This window comes from Paramisgurnus dabryanus, chromosome 17 (genome assembly GCF_030506205.2).
Source record: "Paramisgurnus dabryanus chromosome 17, PD_genome_1.1, whole genome shotgun sequence".
NCBI classification, from domain to species: Eukaryota; Metazoa; Chordata; class Actinopteri; order Cypriniformes; family Cobitidae; genus Paramisgurnus; species Paramisgurnus dabryanus.
In genome coordinates this window covers 23,411,028-23,436,938 of record NC_133353.1, presented here as the reverse complement: position 1 = coordinate 23,436,938, position 25,911 = coordinate 23,411,028, and the positions used below count along the sequence as shown (strand labels likewise).

The following is a 25,911-nucleotide window of genomic DNA, read 5'->3' as shown; positions in this document are numbered from 1 at the left end:
TTGTGTCTGTCCTTACTCGAAATGAAAATTCTGCACAAAGCAACATCCTGGCCCTCATTTATTAAATGAAAGTAGAAACCAGTGTACATCCGAACGAAAAAATCAGCTTACGACAACGACATTAAACTTTTGTATGCAGCCAATTCCGTCGCACAAATGAATGGGGGTTGATTAATGTGACCACTGAAAACAATTGTCATTTGAATATTATGCCCATATAAATTAAGCCTAGCTTGAAAAGCTAAATAAAAGAAAGTCTGGGAAACGCAGTTTGGAGCCAGGTAACTGAAGAGAAATTGATCTTTCGTGAAAAATGTCTTGTAATTTCCAAATAATGAAATGATTAACATAATTACTAAGTATTTAAAGGGATAGTTCACCCAAAAATTCTGCCATCATTTACTCTCATGTTGTCATTTACTCTCATTTAATACTTTCTTTCGACTGTATTTCAGTAGTACTGAGAGCATTCTCACTCATTTTGCCAGTGCGTCATTTATTTAACTCTTTCCCCGCCATTGACGAGATATCTCGTCAATTAAGAGAAAACGCTTCCCCGCCAATGACGAGATTTTCCGTCTTTCCACAATACCGCTATTATCCACCAGGCGGCGCCCTTCCGCAACTTTTTAAACCCGGAAGTATTGCCCTATGGCAAGCTTCTGCATGTCCGTGTCTGTTTTAAAGATCCCTCTGAATGGGATCTCTATGAAAAGTCCGTCACAAAAATGGAATTATCTCTGCTTTTTGCTCAAAATATGGTGTTTTTGCACAAACCTACCCATATTCAAAAGCTGATTGCAAAAAAAGCACTAAAGGTAGGATGAAACGTTTTTTTTTTTGTTTGAAAGCAGAGGGTCTGTTCTTTCATTTGGTATATTGTATGTTTATATATTTAAAGAAGAACATTTTCTGGAAGGCATTAAACTTTGGTGAAAATCATGAAAAACGCTGGCGCTGGCTGGCAACTTTTTTTTTAAAACGCTGGCGGTGAAAGAGTTAATACTATAGTACATTTTTTTTGATAATTGTGTTTTAATTGATAAAATTGATAATTTTTATGATGAAATATTCTGCATAAATGCATAAAAATATAAATAAATATAAATCATAATCATGCTGCAATGTGAATATCATTACAGGTATTGCACATAACAATGCAGGAATTAATGACAAATCATATAAAATACATTTATCTATCTTTTAAGACAGACAAACTCTCTCCCTTTCTTCTATGCGCAGGCTAGGCACACGGATGCATGTAAATTAAATGCAATTTGATATATTTTTTAGCTTGGACGGCAGTTAAAATTTTTTAGTTTTAAAACGCTAACTATAGTAATTGCTATACATTTACTGTAGTGAATACTAAAGGAGGATATTTTTCTGTTGGGGAAAAATTTATATCACATTTTCCATTTGTTACATTAAAGGGATAGTTCGGCCAAAAATGATATTAAACCCATGATTTACTCAGCCCCAAGCTGTCCGAGTTGCATATGTCCATCGTTTTTCAGACATACACTTTTTTGGATATTTTAGATGATGTTTTAGATCTTTCAGTTGATTAAATGTAATGTTACGGGGTCCACTACCTTCAAGTCCAAAAAAAGTGCGTCCATCCTTCACAAAATAATTCCAAACGGCTCCAGGATGATAAACAAAGGTCTTCTGAGGGTAATCCGTGCGGTGTTGTTGTAGAAATATCCATATTTAAAACTTTATTAACGTAAATAAATACCTTCCGGTAGCACTGCCATCTTAGTCGCGTCCGCATTCAGGATGAGAGCTTACGGAGGCTACTCTGCTGCTGCTCTGTGCCCCCGCCCTCCGAATTTGTCTTACGTCACCAAGAAAAGTGCGTACACTACGCTAATACTCTCTCCTGAATACAGAGGAGTCTAAGATGGGGCGCTACTGGAAGGTAGTTATTTACGTTAATAAAGTTTTAAATATGGATATTTCTACAACAACACCGCGCGGATTACCCTCAGAAGATCTCTGTTTATCATCCTGGAGCCGTTTGGATTTATTTTGTGAAGGATGGACGCACTTTTTTGGACTTGATGGGGCGCTACTGGAAGGTAGTTATTTACGTTAATAAAGTTTTAAATATGGATATTTCTACAACAACACCGCGTAGATTACCCTCAGAAAACCTTTGTTTATCATCCTGGAGCCGTTTGGATTTATTTTGTGAAGGATGGACGCACTTGTTTTGGACTTGAAGGTCGTGGACTATGGGTGGAACCCGTAACATTACATTTAATCAACTGAAAGATCTAAAACATCTTCTTAAATATCCGAAAATGTGTTTGTCTGAAAAACGATGGACATATGCAACTCGGACAGCTTGGGGGTGAGTAAATCATGGGTTTAATATCATTTTTGGCCGAACTATCCCTTTAAACGAAAATATAATTTTTTAACTTTTTTTGATTATTCCATTTTTAACTCTTTCCCCACCAATGACAAGTTATCTCGTCAAGAAAGAGAAAGCATTTCCCTGCCAATGAAGCTTTCCTGGCGAGTTTTTACTAGATGGCTTTTACATAAATCTGAATCTGATCTGTAACAAAAAATTCCATTACAAAAAATGCAATTATTTCAGCTTTTTGCTCAAATTTTTTTCTTTTTGAAGAAACCTACCTTTATTTAAAAGGTTATAAAAAGAGAACAAATAAAGATGGGATGAAATGTTTTTCCTATTTTGAAGGACTGGGCGATATATCTCGGGGGATTCTCATGCGTGTTTCATCAGTAAAGCCGGTTCCTTGATTAGTAGCATTAATTATCGAGGACATATCGCCTGTGATAATTAATGCGATATGGCCCAGCTTGTCAGTGAACTAAGGCTCTGTGTAGTAAATGCCGCTCCATCTGAAAGCAGCTGATGGCATTTTACTACTAATCAAGGAACCGGCCTACATGATGAAACACGCATGAGAGTCCCCCAATATATATCGTCCAGCCCTACTATTTTATTTGTTTGAAAGCAGAGGGTTTGTTTTTTCATTTGATATTTGTATGTTTATATGTTTATACAAGAAAATTTTCCTGGAAGGCATTTTGTGAAACTTTTGTGAAAACCACAAAAAAACTGGCGCAACTTTTTATAAAAAGGTTGGTGGGGAATTAGTTAACATGGAATATTATAAAGGTAAATCATACATCTTAACGCTAACTCAAAACTTGCATACACAAGGTCAAACCTGAGATGAAATTTGATTGTAGCTACCGCTCATGTCCATATTGATAAATGCAAAGTCTTGCGTGGAAATAACCGTACGCAGAGTTTTCTTTCTCGCTTGATAAATAAGGAACAATAACTGGAACTACCCGGTGCAACCCAATAAAAAAATTACTGTAGAGATGTTCTATCATTTATACAGTAATAGAAATTGTTGAATAGGCTTCATATCTTTTGTGGAGTAATGTCACAGCGTTTTGGCAATGTCTGCTCTGTACAAAATGAAGTTGTGGCTTTTTCATTTCGAATTGATGGATGAGCCAAATAGGTTTTGGTTGTTTAGTTGTTGCCATCACAGCTGTTCTCACCAATATGGAACGAACTTGGAGCTTTATTATCTTGTGCCCGGTTAGGTCACATTTCAAGACGGTGTGTGTTGTGTTATACTCAGGTTTAAATCTTGCTATGTCCCTAATTAGAGTGGCTGAGAAAGAAGTACAGAGAAGAAGTCTGGAAGATTCTCTTAATGCCGAGAGGAGCAGCGGCGCCAGTCGGGAGACCAACATGCAGGCAAGTGTCACAATATTATTCTTGCTCACACCAGTTACACTCCAGTAAAGGTTTCTATGCGTAACGGATACACGGCTCTACCTCTTTTTCCTTTCACTTCACAGGCCATGCTTAATGAGAATATGATGTTGAAAGTGGACCTCCAGAAACTGCAGGCACAGATTTCTGAGCAGGTTCGATTCTGTTTCTTCTTGTATTTTTTTTTAAAGTCCACTATTGGATGTACAAACATGCACTCATTCTTGCCAATCCTGTGTCTTTGGCAGGCCTTGTCTGTGGATGTGCTTCAGCAGGGGTAAGTGCACTATATTCTAATGCCACCATCACATGAGATTTTTTCGTTCCATTCGTACGCATGCAAATGTGTCCGACCATAAAAGTTATGGTTTGGTGAACTACGACTTTGTATCAGGTGAAGATGTGATGTGATCTGTAGATGATTGATATGTCACAGTATGACCTTTTCAGGTAAAAGAAAACCTAAAAAAACAGTATCACACAATCCTATTTTGTACAGTTAAAATTAAAGAAAGCATAACAGTGCAAAAAAGCCAGAATCCATGATGTGTGAAGAATAAAATGACATCTGAGCAGATGGTGTAGTGGGCAGTGCTCCGACATTAGGTTCAGATGCCATTATGTGACCTGAGCTCCAGCTCAAGGTCCTTTGCCGATCCCGTACCCCCTCTCCACCCTGTACTTTCCTGTCCTCTCCTGACATACTGTCTATCAAATAAAAGCAAAACAACAAAAACATATTATTCGGGATGATATATTCAGGTTGCTGCCCATTTCTGCTGGTGTCTCTGTAAAAGTTTTACATGCTAAAAGTCTTGTGCAAGGAAAAAGTTATAATAGATCTTGTATATAATTTGCAATAAAATGTGGCACCTCAGCATGCTTTCTGCCAGGTTTCAATTTCTGATGCATTTCTCTTCACATCAGACCTGCTGTAACGTGTCTTTTAACAGCATGTTTACACTAGACAAGTGTAAATGAAGCGTCACCTCTACTGTGAGGGGAAAATTCAGTACACCGTAATGCAATGATTCTTGTGATATATGTGAGGATCATCACAGATGAGTGTGGCATTATGCTCTGTGTTTTTAGCCTACATGAACGTGATGAGAAGTTGAGCACGGTGGAGGCCCTGCTGGAGTCCAGCCTCATTCAGGTGGCGGATAAGGAAGATGAACTGAAGGTAAATGAGAATAAATATACTTGATATGCTTAAAACAGGGGTTTACAAACTGGAGTCTGCAGAAATTTCAAAGGGGACCCCAGATATTGTCAAGAGATGAAAGGCAAAACAAAAAATCTGAAAGTCTACCATGTAGCATATTTTTTATGTTTGGAGACAATATGAGGTCTTTATAACAGCACAGTTAGTATTTATTTAACATAGTTTGAATCTTTCTTTATACAATATAATCCACAAATGGATATATATTTTAGGAAAGGGATCCCTTACAAAATGTTCATCACATGTTGGGGTCCCTGCCATAATTTGGTTTGGTAAGTTTGGAAAACCCCTGGCTTTTACATATTAAAACAAATACAAAGCCACATAATACAAGTGGTTTGGACAAAATCAAACCCTTTCATTTATCAAACACTTTTGGGTGTTTTGCATTTCATCCAATGGGAAATGATTGACAGGGTTCCCACAGGTCCTTGAAACCCTTGAAAGTTTGTGATTCTGGGGGGGAGAATTAATGGCCCTGGGAAGTTTTTGAAAATATGCATACATAGATACAGGTCATTGAAAGTGCTTGAATATATTTTATGCAAGAAGTTTTCTGGAAAAAAATCTATATTTTTCCATGTGTAGTGTAGGATAATATCATAAAAATTCTAGACTTTTGAAGCACACATGCTAAACTATTTGCTTTAAATGCTTTTATCTTCTGTATGCTAATGTTGATTCCTACCAAAATGCTTTTTTGCATAGTTGTGTTTTACACATAAAAAAACGTCTCGGGTTACGTATGTAACTGTTGTTCCCTGAGAAGGGAACGCGGCGCTGCGTCTCCCTTGCCATAATTCCTTGGTCCCTGTAACGCCGTCTTTGGCAATATTTCAGATAGTGATATATTTCCTGTCTCCCGCGTCACCCTGTCTTTGTCGTTAAATTTGAAATACACATTCAGACGCACTTACCCCTGGAGGCATCCCCAAAGTGTCACTGCAGTGACGCAGCGCTAGTTCCCTTGATAGGGAACTGTAACAATGTATCTTAAAAGGTAACACGCTCTCACTTGAAATGTGTCCCCCCATTTAGTCCTTGAATTTGAGGGTATTGGACATGGAAAGTCCTTGAAAGGTCCTTGAATTTGGAGTTAACTAAGGTGTGGGAACCCTGGATTGAGTATTGATTGTTTTAAAGCTCTGTTATGCCTGAAAGATTGCATAAGGATTGGTGAAAATAAATATAGCATGACTTTTTTGAGAGCTCACATGATTATTAGGCTATCTAATACATTTTGGACATAGTGCTGAAGCCTCATAAAGGCTGGAGTATAGTTTTTTTATGTGTACACAAATGCGTGACCTACACATACAAAGTAAGTGCAGTTACAAAAATTCAGCGGTACGCATACTATTCTGATGATGAAATTTGCATCATGCACACTATGCGGAAAAACTGAACTATACATTTAGCTTAACACTGCTGTTATATTCATGTTAAATAACAAGTTTGTTTTTTATATTCTGTATGTTTTTGAATAGGGATTAAGAAAAAAGAGAGAAGATTTACAACAGCAACTGGAGGTGGTACAGAAACAAAACACAGAACAGGTAGCCAACAGACACATGGGTCAAATATGGATAGGAGAGAATTTTATAGGTGTTTAATGCACATCACAACTGTGCTCATCTTACTTACATCTTTCCCCATTTTCTTTTCCCAGGCAACATCAGGAGCAGCACTAGAGGAGCTACAGCAAAAGTATGTCTGAAAATATATTATAGATATATCGGCGATGAAAAATTAAGCTCATCTCAACCATAGATCTGACTTAACGTATTAGGTCCAAAACAAACTCTATGCAAGCGGTGCACATTTCTTAGCAATCTTTTTAATGATGCCGCTAGAGGCTCTGCATGCGTGGCCAAGCAACAGTTTGAAAATAAATCATTCATGCACACAACGTTTTTTAACTGTGTATGTGTTATTTAGGTAGGTAGCAACAAACATCCAGTTTATTGGCAAAGATATGCATTTTTTACAGGATTCAAGAGAAGGATGAAAAAATAAGATCGGTGGAGGAGAGTTTGAGGTCGGCTTTGGAGAGTGAATCAGAAAGACAGAAGGTAGTGAAGGTGAGTGTGTTCTGAACTGATTTATTATTACTGTAGAGCAGTCAGTGCTCGTTCATTTGTGTGATGTATCATGATGGATCTATAAATTTGAATCTGTGTGTCCACAGGATCTAAAAGAGCAGGTAGAGGTTTTGAACACTGAACTGGCTCAGCTGAGATGCAGAGAAACCCAGGAGTCAAACTCAGACTTGAGCACTAAACTACAGGCGCTACAGGATCAGTATGTAGTATTCAAGTATCTTACAGATGACCTTGTGCTTTGCTTATCTTAAAGCTTTAATGATGTGACCACCTTTGTCAACTGGTGTCCTTTCTTAGGTTTTCTTGTATTAGTTTAACTATATTCTTTTTTTTTAATATGTCATGAGCAAAACATCAAAAAGAAAAGGAAGACACCCCAATAAAATATGAAAAGGTTTAATAAAAAAGTAAAAAAAATCATTGAAGCAGATTAAAAATAATATTTAATTAGTTTAACCTGAATTGAAATCTAATTCCCATAATATTGTTTTTTTTTTTCTGAACATTTTTGTTTGTTTGTTAACAAGGGCAGCAACATATAATAAAATAAGCAGAAATATTATAAAGATGCATACTGCAATAAACATATTGCAATAGTTACTGTAATTACAAGATTTCAAAGTGTAAAAATGGTTTACATTCTCACTGAGCTCATTATTACAGCTTATAAACCTGGAGTTTTTTGAAAGAGGCAACTTGTACAACGTAACCGCTGCAACCTTATGCGGATGCTTGTTATTCTTACCTGGCACACATTTCCAGTTGAACGGTAGTTATGGAGTGAACGCAATATAATACTTCATGAAGTAACCTATAGTCAAAGTTTTTGGGTGATACAGTAATGTGAAGTGATGCTTTGTTTCCCAGAAGGAATGTTAAACATGTATTTTGGTTATCATTTAAAGTTTAAAAATAAATTATAATTAGATTTTTTTATTTTACAAACGAAAACATATTGCCATATCGCATTTTGTATATAGCATTTAGCAAGTTATCACAAATGGCACTTTTAACCATTTGTCTATAAATTCACATCATACAGATTATTTTATTATACAAAATAATTGAAAATATTTCTAGACTAAATGACATTGAATCACTGTTGAATCGCTTAAAGGAAAACACCACCATTTTCTTACCTTTGTTCTTACCTCAACTTAGACGAATTAATACATACCTATCTTTTTTCAATACGTGCACTTAATCTTTGTACAGAGAAACGCGAACGTGTTGGCACATTTATACATGGCCCTTTTTTTTCAATGCACACACTAAAAGGGGGTCGCACACCGGCCACGCAGCTCAGCATCGCGTCTATGACAACTCTGAGCAAAGCGGAAGTGCAGATTAAGTAGCGCGAGCTTCATCAGATAGCGTCTACTTCAAAATGCAAAATATACGTAAGCAGCCAATGTTAATCTTTAATGATTTGGGACAAATATGATGTTATTTAATGTTATAAACTATGTGTTGAGTGACACAACAGGGATTTGAGCAACTTCCTGAGTCGTAGCTGGGCGGCGCGGACAGGTGCCACCTGTCGGTGCCGGTGTGCGTATACTCATAGAAAGCAATGTGTTCGAGTTTTCAGAATGGCCCTGAGCTGCGCGTCCTGTGTGCGATGCACTTTAATCTTTATACAGCGTGTCGTGAATGTGTTAAGAGCACTTTGTTTTCAGCACCTTGATCTCGGCGCGCAGTAACATCATCACTCCTGACTACTCCCCTTTTCACTCAAACGTCCGTCAATATTACTGCGTCAATATTACTGCGCCCGAGGTCGAATGATTTTTTTTGTAACTGATCCGTTTAAATTATATTAAGCCTTAAACTTCTGCATTATTAAGGGCGTGACCGCTTGAGTGATGGTTGAACAGCCACTGCTGTAACTAGACTCGCGCTAGGCGGGGGTGGTTTCACCTCAGCTTCACCCATGTCCCGCCTCTTTACCCATTTTCGGTTTTCCGAGAGTGATTCGCGGTGACGCGCGGCCAAGATGGCGACGGCAGGCAACGCCTACTTTAAGCTTCAAAAGCGATCTTCACAAGCCAATGGGTGACGTCACGGACACTACGTCCATATTTTTTACGGTCTTTGCACTATACTTACTCGTGTAACTACTCATGTAACAGTCTTTAAATAGGAAAACATGGAAGTGTTTGATGGCTTCTAAATTCATCCCTGTTTGGATCCTAAGGAATGAATGGGGCTAGGCTAAATGCTAACACATTCACGACGTGGTGTACAAAGATGGCTATGTATTCATTTGTCTAAGTTGAGTTAAGATCGTAGTAAAATATTGAAAAACTGTGGTTTTCCTTTTAAGAAATGGGAATTTTACTAAATGTAACATTTAATTGTTTACAATGAAATTAGTGCCTTTCTCATTGGTGCATATGTGTATTATAGGTTAACGGTTAAGGACCAGGATGTTGAGAGACTGCAGAGAGAATTGGAAAAGGCAGCACAACAGCAACAGGTGTTGACATTCAGATCGGACTATTTAAAACCACAAAAGTATTAAGAGTGCAATAGACAACCCAGAATTCACTTTGTAATGCTGATCTTATGTTTTTTCGCAGCAAACTGTTTCAGCAGCTCCCAGTCAGGAGTTATTAACAGCGTAAGTATTCCTGTAGTTACAGTTTAATCCTCCTGTTAATGATTCCAGACCATGTTCATGCTATTCTGCCGTAACACACACATGCTGCTCTGTGTCCTTAGGCTTGCTGAGAAGGACAAACATCTATCTGATCTTCAGGCAGAGCTCTTAGAGTTAAGGGAATCCGTGGAGCTTCATCGCAAGAAAAACAACGTAAGTTAAGTAAGGTGGAGTCTTTCTGTTGGGGCAAGAGAAACGCCTGAGCTTTAGCTTTTCCAGATGATGTGTTGCAATGCTCTTGCTAATGAGCATGTAAAGCAGGTGATCGTCATTTGAATGGCAGGTCTAGGCTGGCATATCTCCAACAAATGCTGTAGGATGTTTTAATAATATTATGCCCTGTAAGACCCATTTCTAGTTATTTCATCTGAGAAACATTCATATTGTGGTTTATTAGCACATGCTTTGCCCTCTTTGTGTTTATTGCATATTTTGTGCAAGTTTACGTACTATACGTTATGCTTTTTGCAACCAATAAGAATGTAGTGCTATCAACTTTGTTTAACCCATTTTATTATGTTTCAATCCATCCTGCACAATTCCTCAAAAATCTCAAAAAATGCGAAGAAAGAACAATAAGTAAACATTTTTGGTGTAATTTTCATGTATTTGTCTGCAGTATTGCAGGTGCATTACTGTAAATCTATGATATACTAAAGCAGCAGCCACAAAATATAATTTAGTATACTGATTTTAACACATGAGAGGGTTTTCGTTTAAAGCGCTTCAGTAAATAGACAATATGTAATGTGTAATATAAAAAAATGTATTGTGTTTCCAGAGATCAATAAATAACAGCAACAGTTGCGCATGGTCCAACGCACAACCTTGCAAAGCACAGTTTATTTGACTTGTATAGACCGTGTACTCAGACGTTCAAGGCATGCTCATTGCGACAAAATGCAATGCCTCTTTTGGATTACATATTGTCCTACGTTCTCCTGCAAATGCGACCTACGCAAACAAAGTATGCACGGTTACAAAAATTTGGCAGTGTGCCTACGCTGCACACATGCTATTCTGATGATGAAATTTGCATCACTCACACTGTACGCGGACCCCCGCGTATGTGTATAAATCAAGGTTATTATAGTTTTGCATTTTTCATTAGTTTTTATTTTGTTTTCATTTTGATTTTTTGTTTTCAAATTCACTTTAATTATAATTAGTTTTTAAAGTGGTTTTGCTAGTCTATTTTTTATTTTTTGAAAATGCTTAGTTTAAGCTAAGTTTTTATTAGTTTTAGTGTTAGTTTTTATTTTTTTATAATTTGGGTTATTTGTCAGGTTCAAGATTATAAAAGGTCAGAAAAAGTATTATTTAATTATTACACAATATTTTTCTGACCTTTTTTAATTTTTCCCCTGACAAATAACCTAATTTACAAAAGACTCAAAAAACATCTTAAAGTTTTAGAAAATATTCTAAAATAAAAATAAAATGCATATGGGCACAAATATGTAAACCGTCTCAACACTCCGCAGTAAGTGCAAAATGTGTAAGCGATGTCTTCCAGTAAAGAGCCAACAGACTAAAGAAGATATACATGAACCGCATATATTCAACCCATTTACAAGAATTCTGTATGCGGTTCATGTATGTCGTCTTTAGTATGTCCTAAACAAATACAACAGTTGTACAATTTTCACACCCTATACTAAATTTACCCTATACAATAGCCTACTCATCTGGATTGAAGCAGCAAACATTCAGTGTAAGAGTAAGCAAATGACATAACATTATTTAATATTTGAATCACAGCTTATATAGTGTTTTGACATCGACAACCCAAGTGCATTTTACCTCAAATTTGCGACTACAGTAGTTAACTTTCTAAAGTAGCAATCACTTCTCGGGTCGACATTAACACACTGACAAAATTATATTAAGAATTAAAAATATTTTTTTACCACTTTTTAATGTGTGATTGTGTAAAGCTGCTCACGGGATACAAACCTTTCGCGAACTTGCTTTCAACGTCGTTCTCATGGAGACGCCATGTGCATGTGTTTGTGCGAGAGACGCCGAGTGAGAGACGCAGGGGAAGGAAATGCAGCTTAACGTTATTTGCTCTATGAAAGACATTGACAAATACGAAAACTAAGGACATTAAATCTATAATTTTATTTAATTTTAGTTTGTTTTGCCAAACACACATTACAGTTTTGGTTAGTTATCGTTTTTTGTAATACCTCGTTTTTATTTTTATTTCAGTTAACGACAATCTATTTTTTCCACCTAGTTGTCGTTAACGATTATAACCTTGGTATGAATGGAACTATATTTCTAGCTGTAGATGTCACAAGCCGGTTCATTGTCATATGAAGTCTAAAGGGGATCGCACACCGGCCGCGCAGCTCAGCGTCACGCTGCGCTGCGCCGCGTCGAGTCGCGTCTAGAACAATTCAGAGATATTGTAAACCGGAAGTTCACATTAAATAGCGCGAGCTTCGTCAGATAGCGTCTACTTCAAAATGCAAAATATACGTTAGCAGCCAATGTTAATCGTTAAAGGACAAGTTTGGTATTATACACTTAAAGCCCAGTTTTCAGATTGTTTATGGTGAAATAGAACGGTTTTGACTGAAATTTCGACATTTGCTGCTGCCCTGAGAATTTTCGCGTGATTGTGTTTCACCTCACACCTCTACAATGGGTTTAATGGTGCACTGGAACAATCCTTCCTAAAATGCATTAAACTTTCGTTTACAAAGACGTGAAACTCACCGAGTGGTCAGGGGTGTTCACTGGTATGCTCACACAAAAATCGCTGCAAAATACGCATTCCAACAGGTTTTATCGTAGTTTTTACCAACTCCATTGACTTGTCCTGTGAGGTACGGTAATACTCCGTGCCAGGAACTTTGTTTCTATTCTTGCAATTGGCAATGGCGGATTAGCGCCACCACCTGGGCTGGAGTGTCCATTATTTAAACTCTAAGCGGAAGAATGTACGGGTGTGAGGCGTTTAGAAAAATAGGTCCACAAGTTAACAACGAATGCTAAAACAGCTGTTGGAAAGCATCTTTTGCACGGATTTTTGTGGAAGCATATCAGTGAACACCCCTGACCACTCGGTGAGTTTCACGTCTTTGTAAACGAAAGTTTAATGCATTTTAGGAAGGATTGTTCCAGTGCACCTATAAACCCATTGTAGAGGTGTGAGATGAAACACAAACACGCGGAAATTCTCAGGGCAGCCGCAAATGTCGAAATTTCAGTCAAAACCATTCTATTTCACCGTAAACAATCTGAAAAACAGGGCTTTAAGTCTAAAATACCGAACTTGTCCTTTAATGATTTGGGACAAATAGGATGTTATTTAATGTTAAACTATGTGAGTGGCGCTGTGTGGCACGACAGGGATTTGAGCAACTTCCTGAGTCAAAGCTTGGCGGCGCGGACAGGCGCCACCTGGCGTCGCCGGTGTGCGTATACTCATAGAAAACAATGTGTTAAATTTTTTTTTTCGAACGGCGTGGCGCTGAGTGGCGCGGCCGGTGTGCGATCCCCTTAACACACCTGCGGTTTCTTTGGCAGCAAAGTGTAAACCAAGGAAAATCTAACCCATATGAACAAGAGAGTTAAACTGTTTGAATTCAGAGAATTTGCAAGTTTAACCATTATTGAAAACATTTTGAATATAAGTACACATTTAAAAAAATATATACTGCTGTGCAAGTGATTAATGGATATTTTAATGAAAAACCCATACATATTGTTTAAGCAGCAGGACTCGCACACAAACTTAACCTAACCAAAACACTAAACCAAACCTGACTTTTAAAAACCCATTTCTGTTTGAAAGAGTAATAAGGGATTTTTCCACATAAGTTAGGTTCAATTGGAAAGGCAGTTGAGGGAACTTTGTTGGCCTGGGAACATTTATGCACCTGTGCAAGATACATTCAGGGTTTATTTTATATTATGAGGTGATTAACATTGTTTAAAAGGTTGGCTAGTTATTTTATCACTTTTCTTAATCTCCCAAGGTGTTGCTTTTTTAAATATTTGTCTTTTGCTACAATGTTGAAAATGGTACATTAATGGTTTGATGAACAGAAATGACTTGGTTGGGGTTTGGTTTGTTGGTTCTTTATGGTTAAACCCTTTATGTGTGGCACAGTCATTTCTCTGGCAAGAGTGTAGGCTGAACTGAAAGTGGTGTTTCTTTGAAACTGACTAGGAGCTACGGGAGAAAAACTGGAGCGCTATGGAGGCGCTGTCAGCCACCGAGACCATACTTCAGGGAAAACTCACCAAGAGCGCCAAGGTTCGCACCGCAACTCCCAAACTTCACTCTAGAGTCAAATCAAAGCCTCTGTCATTTATTGACCAGTGAAGATCTCTGCATTCTCATTAACTTCTTTACGTTCAGCTGCATACTCATTTCATAACACTGAACTGTTAAAACTGCATGATGCTAATATGCTGTATTGAATGCCACAAGCTGCTAAAAGCTTCATACTTACACATGTATGGCGATTGGCTGAATCTTGCTGTTCTGTTTTTAAATTATTATATATTTAACAAGTATGTATTGACACCTGAAATGAGTGTGCAGCTAACATAATTTTTATTAGTTGATCATTAGTTTAGGAATTATTTTTGCCCATTCTGTCATTTGATCATTCATTGGTTTTTATCCTGTTGTGTGACCTTCCCGCTCCTCCCTCCCAGCATGCTAATCTCCACTTGTTTTCTACAAATTGCCTCTAAATGTTTTAATATCACAATTATCCCCCAAGAAGAACTGATAATATGATGAAATCAAAAAAGGAAGGTAATGAACAAATCCAAAGAAGGTGTTATCACCTCACATACCTGAAATGATTTTGTAATGTGTTCCTGTTCTTTATTTATTAGTTGCATTCATCTTGTCGTTGCCTTTCCCCAACATCTTTGAGGGTCTCACCAACTCTCCTCCTGCAGGATGTGAAGATCTGTCAGTAATCGGAAACCTCTGCCCTCTCCCTCCGCAGGGTTGAACACCCATCTAAATGTAGCAAGAAATTTGCGTTCATATTTAAGTAAATCTATAAACGGTCCTGCTTACATCATGAGTAATTATATCGGGGCTCGGCCTGCTGACACTGACAGTTGGACAGATCATGCTAACTGATTTGTCAATATATCCGCTCATGGCTGTGTCCGGCATCTGTTGTATTTTCCACAACTCAAAATTCCAGTGGATACAATCAAGAGCTGTCCTTTTTTTATTTTATTGAATTTTTTATTTAAATGGTTTTATTTATTATTATTTTAATAGATTGATACTCATGGTTATGGATCATAAGATGTATAACTCATACTTTTTTGTAAAAAGTCTCTTATATATAACACCTTTTTATGCCTGTAACAACTTGTGATTCATGACAATGAGTCTAGATTGTTAAAATAATTTAAAGGACAGCTATTATTATTTGTTATAGCATGACCAAAATGCCCCTATTTGAGTGGGAGTCTGTACCTTTAAATGCAAATGAGCTACCCCCTTTGCTATATCAAAAGAGACCATAAGTGCTTTGTTAAATAGATCTTATTCCTGTCAATATAGTCTTAAACAATAGTATCACGCTATTAGGATATGACAGGCGGCCTACAACTCGCTGAGGACGGAAACTATGGTAACGCAGGACTGTCAGTCAGTGGCTATTGGGCTTTGTTAGTGTGATGTCACATTAACAAAAGAATCAAAATGTCTAATGAGACTGCTTTGGTTTAATGGGGATTAAGAAAGAAGGGAATGGACTTTTTTTCATTGTAGGGTGGATGTGTTCACTTACTGCCAACACACATTTATGTCCAAACACCTTATAAAAGTGGATTTTGCATAGTAGGTGCCCTTTAAAAATATAACCAGATGTACCTGCAATTATATAATCACCCTTTACTCGAAAATCTGTCACTTTATATCTGGTATTGTTTGTAGTTCATAAAGTGCTGAATTTTTTTATTGAGGGGCAACCTTCCAATCTCTCTGATGAAGCTAATACAGAAGTGACTTATACTGCAATTCATCGACTGGCTTGTAGAGGCTGGCTTCAAAAGGGAGTCAATTCCCATAGATCCCCATGTTAAAATGCCCAACTTTACAGCAGAAAATAATTAATTTACAGCCTGGTACAAAAAGTGTTTTTGGTCTATATAGCTTATTTTGCCCTACATGACAACTGTGAGGGGGGTGAACCCATCCATTTAAATTATATTAAGCCTTAAAGTTCTGCATAATTTAGGGCGTGGCCACTCGACTGAGGGATGAACTGCCACTGCTGTCACTAGAATTGCGCTAGGGGGCGTGGTTTCAGCAACCAGCCACCTCCGCTTCACCCATGTCCCGCCTCTTTATCCATTTTCGGTTATCCGCGAGTGATGCGCGGTAACGTGCGGCCAAGATTGCGACGGCAGGCACCTCCTACTTTAAACTTCAAAAAAGCTCTTCACAAACCTATGGGTGACATCATGGACACTACGTCCATATAATTTTTTTACGGTCTATGGATTTTATACATCCTTTACTCACAGGATTGATCAGTCTATTTTCTTTTCATGAAAATAATACAGAGTGGAGTATAAATGTGTTATTTTTTGTATTCGTTTGCAGAATTTGGGGTTTTATGAATGTTTTACAACACTAACGTCCTCAATAACAAAAGTGACTATACGTTTTGGTTGTAAAAAATGCCTTTTCCAGGAAACTTGAATTATGCAGATTATTCTGATTGATATTACAATTTTATATTATTTGTATGGGTAAATTGAATGGGTGTGTTATAAAAAAAGTATTGCATGCTTTTATGCTTACAATGCTTAGGGGGCGTGCACACCAAAGCTTTTATGCCAGCGGCCGGCGTATGTTTTCAATTGTTTCCAATGGAAGCGCTGCGTTTTTGGCAAAAAGCCAGCAGCTGGCCTTTTTTCGTGCTGAAAGTCAGCGCTCCGTGGTTTCTCAGCGCTGAGTGCCGAGTGTTGAAAAATATATATAACTTTGGGTGAAGCTCAGCTCGTCAATGTCGGTTCTTACACGGCCGTCCAATCACTGTGGAGGAGGGGTGGGACAAATAACACAACAACCAACCGATGCATCGTACAATGACTGATAAACAAAGCAGAAGTATCACAGCAACCAAAGCGCTCAGCTGGCGTTTTTAGCCGTGTTTAAAAGCTTTGGTGTGCACACCCCCTTAGAGCCTTACAGTGTTTACTTAAAAGAATCATTCCTTAATCAATGCATTTCTTGTTTTCTAGTCAAACATATATTTTGTCAGCCTGGAATAAGTGTATGATGTATACATAAAAATAGTTCTATTTAGATTTGAAATGCACATTTTGTTGGGTGTATCAGTCACTGTTTGGGGTGGGAAACAGCATTGGCTCTTTATTGATTTGGGCACATTGTGATGTGGTGATACAAAGTGTAATTAAATGTATGTTTAAAGGTTTTTGATTGGTAAAGTGTGTGATCTTGTGTATTTTTCCCCACAGGATCACCAGACGGTGTTGGAGTCCGCAGAAGCTGAATGCCGAGCGCTGTTGCACAGACTTCTCCCACACGTGCCCCTACCCACCGACCAGGTGCCCTACCACCCTTATGATACTCACAATTACAATGTACATTTCATTTAATGCTGGTGGACATTTGCAGAATCATCTAATGTACGTTTAAATTCTGATTACTCAGAACCACCAGCAGTGGCTGCAGAAGTTTGAGACGTCCGTGAAGGAGTGTTCGGCTGCAGAGGTTACTGTTGCCGCAGAGGTGACCTCTGGGGATGCCCAGGTGAGGATGCATTAGATATTTTGTAGGGTTCAACAAAACAAAGTTGGCAGTAGTTTTACAGTTTGTTTTCAAGTGTTGACTGAAAATTAAGCGGTTGTTTTCTCAACAGGCTTTAGCAGAAAAGTTGAAGGAATCTGAAGAGGCCCAAAAAGTTCTACAGAAAGATTGTGAGACGTACAAGAAGGTGCTAGCAGAAACGGTGAGCTCCATATATGGATTTAACTGTAAAATGTGTGTGTGATATAACAGGATATTTTTTGGAGCTCTGCTCCATGATTATCTCACTGAGGGTTATGTTGGTGTTGTCCACACAGGAAGGGATCCTGCAGCGGCTGCAGAGCAGCGTGGAGCAGGAGGAGACGCGCTGGAGAGAGAAGTTGGAGCAGTCACAGGCTGATCTCAAAGAGGTTTGTCAAACAAAAACTCGCCGGATTATCCACACAGTTCCTGTGACATTTCGTTGGGATGTTGAGATTGCTTTTACTTTATTGGGATTGAATTACAAGTGTAATTCTGTCATTTTTAGATGACAGAGAGAGTAATTGCACTGGAACAGGAAGTGGACAGATTGAGCACAGATGGAGATCTGGAGAGTGTGAGTTATCTTCAGTCATTGGCGACAGGCACCTGTGCTATACTATCTACAGCATACATTTGAAAAACCAAAAAGCTCCATGAGCTAATGAATGAAACTTTGAATGCTGTTTTGCAATTTATATATTGCAGTTAAGGAGAGACAAGGAGCACCTTGAGTCTGAATTGGAGAGAGCGGAGCGTGAGAGCGCCACCTATGTGTCAGAAGTCAGAGAAGTAAGTGTAAACTTCCTGATGCAAACAAAATAACCAAATTGCATGCTTGTATTCCTGGTTTTTAGTTCTGTCCTTTGTGTTTGTGTGTTGCTTGTGGTTTATAATTGACTAACATTGTTTGAATTCAGTAACAACTTTCATAACTCTAGGTGATTTGGTATTGGCTGCCCATCCTCTGTAAATAAACACAAATATGTGTTTTGTCTCTTAACATCTGGTTTATACACTTTAACCTTAATCTTTAACTAATGATTGGTTGATACAGTATTCAATAACAACAAAAGGACTTTGATCCAATAACATGTCACCTGTGTGAATCACATAAACCCATGTGTCATAATAGTCTCTTGCTAGCATGCCACCCAAACTTGAAGCACATTCATTTAAAACAAACCTAACTATTCAAGCCCTTATGAAATATGGTATAGTTCACCTAAGAATTGTCAATGTTTATTCTTCCTTGTGTCATTTAAAATCTGTATATGACTCTTTCTTCTATGAAACACAAAAGAGGATATTTTGAGAAATGTGACATTTTTGTGTCCATTGGTTACCATCATTGTTCAAAATCTTCTTTTATGTTGTTCAGAAGAAAGAAAGTCATACAAGTTTAAAGACATGAAAGTCAGGAAGGAGTAAATAATGAAATAATTGAAATTTTTGGGTGAACTGTTCCTTAAAACGAACATTCAGGAAAATGTTTCCTCACTTTGGATCCAAACACCATCCTGCTGGTCTCAGCCCCACTAGTTTCTTAAACATCTCAAACTTCATTCCAGCTCAAAGATCTCTTGACCGAGTTGCAAAGCAAACTCGACGGCTCATACACAGAAGCCGTCAGACAGAATGAGGAGCTGAATTTGGTAAGCTGTACCCCTGGTTAAACTAAAGAAGCTTTTCCTCTCTCTATTCTTGAGCCGCTGTCACATGGTTGCTTCAAGGGCTGGATCTTTACGGCAAGGTGTCGCTATCCGTCATCTTTCATTTCTAGCCTATTCAGCTGTACGTACAAGGTTTCACTTGTATTAGAACATACATGACTTTCTAAATTGAGATTTAAAGGCGTACTCCAGCCAAATTTCAAAATTACACCCATGGTTTACCTCACATTTGGAGTTATTTTAGTAAATATCCTTTGTATTCCTAGCTTTTTAATGGTGTTAAACAGGGATCGGGAACTTCTGACTTTAAAACACAAAAAAGTGCATCCTTTAAGAGTAGTAACAGCTTTGAAGGGTTAATAAAAGTCTTCTGTGGGGAACTCGTGCAATTTTGTAAGAAAAATATCCATGTCTTGTATTGGCCAATGCGCATTTATGGAGCTGCTCTGGTGGGTTGCACCAATTTTAAGGTGCAGTATCGCCACATCGTGAGTCCTATACTTCTTGGTAAGAATGCTGTTAGGTGACGAGAGGGAGGTAGGTGGCAAAAATGCACCTTAACGTTGGTGCTACCCGCCATTAAATGAAGAAAAAGCTCTGTGAATGTGCCTTGGCTGATACAGGAAGCTAAATGATTTTAAATATGGATATTTTTGTTAGAAAATCACATCAATTACATGCAGAAGACCTTTATTAACCCATTGGAGCTGTGTGGATTACTGGAGGAAACACAAAAATGTGTTTGTCGGAAAGATGATGGACATATATTTCTCAGATGGTAAAGGGTGAGTAAACCATGTTTGATATTTGGCTAGAGTATCCATTTAAAGGGACATTGCACTCCCTAGAGTTAAACATTTGTTTTACCGTTTTGGAATCCAGAATGAGAGTATAGTTCCTAGCCATATCTGCCAAGAAAATCGCTACTTTTCATTTCCCGTCTGTCCTAGTACACGATGTAACTACAGAAGAGTCAAGTTTTAAATGGAAAAAATATCAAAACTCTTTCGTTATTTGTTTCGCGCGATGCTAATGGTCCAATCAGATTCAATGGATTATGCTAAGCTATGCAAAAAGGGGTACCCCCAGACCCGGAGATCGGCCGAATGAATTCCAAAATGGTAATAATAACATTTTTAACTCTAGGGGAGCTGAAAAATTACCATATTTTCAAAAAAAGTGGAGTGTCCCTTTCAGAACTTTGGCAGAAGGGAAGATTATCAGTGAATTATTTAAATTTCCTTTTATACCTAATTCTACTTTTGTTACAGCTGCACCTTCTGTCCACTTTTATTTTCATCACTTGAAAACACTTGTGATATTTTCATTTTAGAAAAGAGCGTTTTAATTGTGTTATGATGAAACACGTCATGAGGAGTAAATGAGAGAATGTAGTTTTAGTGAGCTGTCTTTTCAAATGAATCTCACGATGACAAATGTATGAGCAGTCCTGAATGAAAGAACTGACTTTGAAGCCCCATTTTATGAAGCATTACAGATGACGGTTACACCTTGCCTGTATAATATCCTAATCTATCATCTAATACCTCACTCTCAGTTTACTCCGAATTCACTGCTGCTTGACACTCTGCCACATGACACTTGGTACTGCGGACACTTGTACATGCACAAGTACTAACTGCTTAGCTCTTGTCTGTTACTTATGTAGTTAATATCTTTTGTTTATTGCTTTTATTGTTGCTTATTTTCTGCTTTTTTGTTCTTGTCCATGTTTGTTATTGAATCTTGCATTCTCTAAACTTTGAAATACTCTGCAATTGACATAAGCTGGAAGTTGCAGTTTCAAAATTCAGCACTGCAGTGTGGTAAAATTGAATCACTTGCATTAAAAACAATAGTTGGACAGAGTTCAAGGTCATTGTATAAGTCGTTTTCAGTCTTTTAAAATGCCACACTTATGGTGACATGGTAAACAAATAGCAAGAAAGGCGGACGTAACAGTTAAAGGCATGGCCTATATCTAATTTGTAAGGCAAATGTGTGCAAAATTTGAATTTCAGTTACCATTGACTCTTTATGTTGCCACTTAAATGTTATAGACAACCTTTACTACAACATAATCTATTTAAAAAACACTGTCACACTTTACCATCTCCAATTATCTTTTCCTTGTTACATTCAAATTTGACCAGAAACGACGATAACAGTCGGTACCTCATGTATTGTAAACCTACAAATCATTGCTGAAACTTTTACATTTTACATTTAGTCATTTAGCAAACGTTTTTCTCCAAAGCGACTTACAAATGAGATATAAAGGCGACACAAATAAGGAATAACTTGAGATAATGGCGGCACGTCGATAGTATCACATCTCATTGGTTCTTGCATGATGAAACGCATGAAAATGAGTAGTCATCTGACCTGTCAATGAGAAAAAAAGAACAAAGAAGAGAGGACAGTATTTAATATAACTCTGATTGTGTCATGTACACCTGGGATGACAACATGTGAACATATTCCAACTGTTTCTGTTTCCTATGAAGTGTGTTCTATATCCAAGTAAAAACTTCAATATAGGCTGTAGTGTTTTACATTCCAGTAACGTTGTATATAATTGGCTGTTGCGTTTCAGCTCAAGACTCGGCTGACCGAGACGTTGTGTAAGCTCGAGACGGAGGAGAGAGAGCGGCAGAAAGTGGCTGGAGATCTCTACAAGGTAAAGCATAACGGAGGACCTATACAAAAGATTTCAAAATGTTTTGTGGCCATGTTAACTATCATAAGTTTCTTGTTTTATTATTTATTATGTTTCTCTCTCTTTTCCCCATCACTGTATGTTGTGGTCAGGCCCAGCAGTCGCTAGAGTTGATTGAGGCAGAGATCCTTAAAGCAGGCCAGGCTGACCTGATAGAGACCAGCGGCCTCACACAAACGGTGAGAAGTTTGAAGTTCTTGTAAGATACAGTCGGATGATATGCAGTTTAAAGTTGTGATTTAATGTTGTCTTCATAAGGTCATCTAACCTTGATATCTATATCGAAATCAATGAGTGAAGAAAAACTGTTATGCTCCTAATCTCAAAATTAGATTGAGACTTTGGTTTGGATTTTAAAGACAGCGCCACAGTTGTAATAGTAGCGACGAGTGAGGGATAACACATCTTAAAAGAAAAGAAAGTTTGTCGATTGCATTATTGTAACATTTTAAATCGTGTGAAATCTTGAAACATTTTTTTTTTTGCCTTAAAGTGTAAATTATGTTCAAGTGTAAATTATGTTATTATTTACTTACCCCTAAGGTTGTTACAGACCTGTATAAATTTCTTTGTTTTGCTAAACACGAAGGAAGACATTTGTAATCAAGCAGAAAACAGGAGCACCACTGACTTTCACAGTAGGAAAAACAAATACTATGAAAGTGAATTGTGCCCCAGAGCTGCTTTGTTACAGACATTCTTCAAAATATATTTGTGTTCGTCAGAATAAAAACATTTATACAGGTCTGTAACAATTTGAGGGTAAATTATGTCAGAATTTTTATTTTTGGGTAAATTAACCCTTAAAAAATGCTAAAAACAGACAGTGGGTCTCATTCATTAATTACTTCGTACATTGTTTTACTTGAACTTCTCACGAAAACTTTCCGCCTGCTTCTAAATACGTACATACGCACATGAGTTTCTTCTTATACTTGTAATTACGTTAGTGAATTTGGAGTGTTCTACGTGAGCGGCCGCTTGCACAAGGTTGGTAATTTGCATAAAACACGCCCAAACCAGCTCCATATAAGGGCTTTCCGCAGTGCAGAAAAATCTACAGAAAATTCTAGAGCAGTTTGTCATAGCAGCAAAAGAGCTCGAAAAGAAATCCATGATCATATTTATTATCGGTAAAGTTCCGATTTGCTTTTGCATTTTTTATTTGGCAGGTTTTGCTGTTGCTGGAGGACGCCAGTGCTGTCCACCGACCGTTAACAAATATGACATTTAATTAATATGACAGAGACGCGCATCTGTATCTAAAATAAAACCGTAAGGAGATCAAGTGATTGACGTTTGGACTTCTCATTACATTTGCATGACGATTACATTAGGCATTAAGCAGACGCTTTTATATAGAGATTAAAAAAAAAGTGAGGAAGGAAAGCGTGAAGATTTGTCATTATGTGCATCTTCTTTATATCTGTAGTAAAAATAAGTAGGCTTTAATAATGTATAATATAATGTATATAATATAGATCAGGTATAATAATAATATTTAATACAGAAAATATTATAATATAAAATCTAATCCATGTAAATTTTATATATCAACATTATTATAAACATTATAATTATAGCCTAGTATTGGATTATAGCGTACGTGATTATTGGGTACGAGTGGTTTTAAGTTTTCTTAAATTTTTGTGTACATTAAAAGACATTTTGAAATGAAAGGTTTTGTTGAATCACGATTTGTTTGTGAAAACATCCGTACGCACATCTCGCTCTCAAATTTGTGCGTAGTGAATGAGACCCAATGCCCTTATCAAAAAGATGACTCTTTTGGCTCTTTAACTGAAAGGCCTGACTTCTAGTCCCATATCATATTAAGCATTGCACATTTTTCAGTGAACGTCATGCTGTCTTTGGATTGAAATGCTGTTTTTTGAGGTTACTCATTGATTTTAGCCTTGCTTGTTGATGTACAATGCTTGGTCTAAATGTTTTTTTTTTTAATGGTCGTAGGAGGAGATCGATCGTAAGGAGAAGGTGACTGCAGGGTTGAATCAGACAGTTCGGGAACTACAGGAACTACTTTATTCTGTCAACAGACAGCTTACCAAGGGGCCTGAAAGGGTATGAGCTGTTCATTTACAAACAAGCTGAATACCAGCAGATGCTCTTAACATTTTTATTTCTGATGTTGTTACTCTAATTTTGCTAAATGCCCAGTTTTGGTAAACAAGTGTTGTTTTTGTTTCAGGATGGTGGGGATAAATTATACTCTAATTATGGACATTAATTAAACAAAGGAAGGCTTTGGTTTGCTCACGTAAAGCCAACAAACCACAATAACTCGGATTCCAGCCCTGTTTGCTACACCAGATCTAACATGTGATCTCCTGATCCCTGAACACTCCAAACCGCTATCCACTTCTCCCAGAGGAGAGGGGCACTGGGTGGGTGGGCTCTGTGAACCGGATCCTTTCTCGTGCCCGTGTCCACTCCTCTACCTTGGCATTCCTGTTATTCAGTAGACTTACATGAACAAAGGCATCCGATAGGCGTTGACGTTTTGCTGACTTGACCCCTTTTTCAGTCTGAATACTTTGAATACTACTTTTGTTAGCTCTCTTTGACCAGAGAGATTTTTATCCTTTCTTATAAAGAGCTTTGAGGATATTTGTGTTGTTTTAAAAATGAAATAACTGTTAGGATCTACTGACACTCACTATGTTACATTTTCAGCTCTTAATTCAGAGGCACAAGAGATCCATTTTAAACCAATAAATGCTTTTCGTCACATAGGCAGTTGTTAATCATGCTAAATGTTTTGTTTCCCACCGGGCTTGTTTTGGAGAGGGATATATTATGGTATCACTGGTGAATTATGGGTTCAATCTGTGCTAAACTCTTAAAAGAAAACACCATTGCAACATGCTGCCGTTACAGGTATGAGTTGTGGTTTCTTCATCCACACCTCAAAGAGAAAGAGGCGGCGTCTTCCTCAACTGTCAACAAGCACTATACTGTTGCTAATTTCATTAATACTTAATATTTCATTTTTGTAAACAGGTGACCGAAATTAAAAGGGATGCTTGATTAAAAATGCAGTGTGGTCTCTGATTTGTATAACCATATATTGCGTAATATTGTGAAAAAGTGCATACACATTTGTGACTATCTGACTCAACACTGGGTTCAAATAACCCAGCATTTTTTAGATTATACACTCTAAAAATGCTGGGTTATTTTCAATCCAGCACTGAGTCAACTGGGTTTAATTGAACCAGGAAATTTTTTTACATTTGATCCAACAATGCATTTTTAGTTAAAACAACCCAGCATGGGTTAATTACAACACAAGGGACTTTGCTCATCCCTTTTTGACACAATGCTGGGTTGAAAATAGCCCTGTGTAGTCATAAAATGGCTTTTTGTAAAAGGCTATCATGAATCTAAACCATTTTTTGGGGGAAATTTGTAAGAAAATGTTTATGAACGTCAGTGTTAAACAATAAGCAAGTTTCAATTTCCCTGAAAACATAAATATTTTTACAGAAACATGTTTTAGATAAGTCACTAAGCTTAATTTGATTTGTGTCATTCAATCTGTTAATTGTTTGGGAGAGAAATGGCAATTACGTCAAATAATAATAGAGTAAATTATAAAATTACCGTTTAGTTAACAGAAAATATTTAAATTAGTGTAAATTATTTTATAATGAACTTAAATCTGATTTTTGAGTAATGCGGAAACGTATTCAATGCCGCAGTTTTATGTTTGTGCCGCGGTGGCACCTACCGGCAAAAAAGGGTACTGCAATACTTTGAGACGAGCGAGAGAGTTCGGGTAGTTGGTCTACCGATTAAAATATCAAGATTAGACAAATAAAACCCAACTCGAACCTATAAAACAAACATAAAAACATTTTGTTTCCGGATTAAAAATTTGGCAGTACTATATTAGTACATAAATATCGTTCAACATGTCGAGTCATGAATCTG

At 37.4% G+C, this 25,911-nt stretch overlaps 1 protein-coding gene across 4 annotated transcripts in view; it reads left to right on the top strand.

The window, feature by feature from the left end:
* Nucleotides 1–25,012, top strand: part of ktn1 (kinectin 1) — a 47,178-nt gene extending 22,166 nt beyond the window's left edge. For 2 of the 4 annotated variants that reach the window (XM_065288598.2, XM_065288597.1), the window contains exons 14-36: nucleotides 3,670–3,760; nucleotides 3,865–3,933; nucleotides 4,027–4,055; nucleotides 4,871–4,961; nucleotides 6,491–6,559; nucleotides 6,673–6,710; nucleotides 6,994–7,084; nucleotides 7,192–7,304; nucleotides 9,515–9,584; nucleotides 9,688–9,728; nucleotides 9,830–9,920; nucleotides 13,954–14,040; nucleotides 17,253–17,342; nucleotides 17,449–17,547; nucleotides 17,657–17,746; nucleotides 17,862–17,954; nucleotides 18,074–18,142; nucleotides 18,274–18,357; nucleotides 19,137–19,220; nucleotides 21,835–21,918; nucleotides 22,050–22,136; nucleotides 23,929–24,039; nucleotides 24,167–25,012. In XM_065288598.2, the coding sequence (XP_065144670.1) occupies nucleotides 3,670–3,760; nucleotides 3,865–3,933; nucleotides 4,027–4,055; nucleotides 4,871–4,961; nucleotides 6,491–6,559; nucleotides 6,673–6,710; nucleotides 6,994–7,084; nucleotides 7,192–7,304; nucleotides 9,515–9,584; nucleotides 9,688–9,728; nucleotides 9,830–9,920; nucleotides 13,954–14,040; nucleotides 17,253–17,342; nucleotides 17,449–17,547; nucleotides 17,657–17,746; nucleotides 17,862–17,954; nucleotides 18,074–18,142; nucleotides 18,274–18,357; nucleotides 19,137–19,220; nucleotides 21,835–21,918; nucleotides 22,050–22,136; nucleotides 23,929–24,039; nucleotides 24,167–24,205 (1,810 nt within the window). In that variant the 3' untranslated portion in view covers nucleotides 24,206–25,012. The remainder of the gene's footprint in view (nucleotides 1–3,669; nucleotides 3,761–3,864; nucleotides 3,934–4,026; nucleotides 4,056–4,870; nucleotides 4,962–6,490; nucleotides 6,560–6,672; nucleotides 6,711–6,993; nucleotides 7,085–7,191; nucleotides 7,305–9,514; nucleotides 9,585–9,687; nucleotides 9,729–9,829; nucleotides 9,921–13,953; nucleotides 14,041–17,252; nucleotides 17,343–17,448; nucleotides 17,548–17,656; nucleotides 17,747–17,861; nucleotides 17,955–18,073; nucleotides 18,143–18,273; nucleotides 18,358–19,136; nucleotides 19,221–21,834; nucleotides 21,919–22,049; nucleotides 22,137–23,928; nucleotides 24,040–24,166) is intronic. The other 2 variants (XM_065288600.2, XM_065288599.2) reach the window with 2 other exon arrangements.
* The last annotated feature ends 899 nt before the right edge of the window (nucleotides 25,013–25,911 follow it).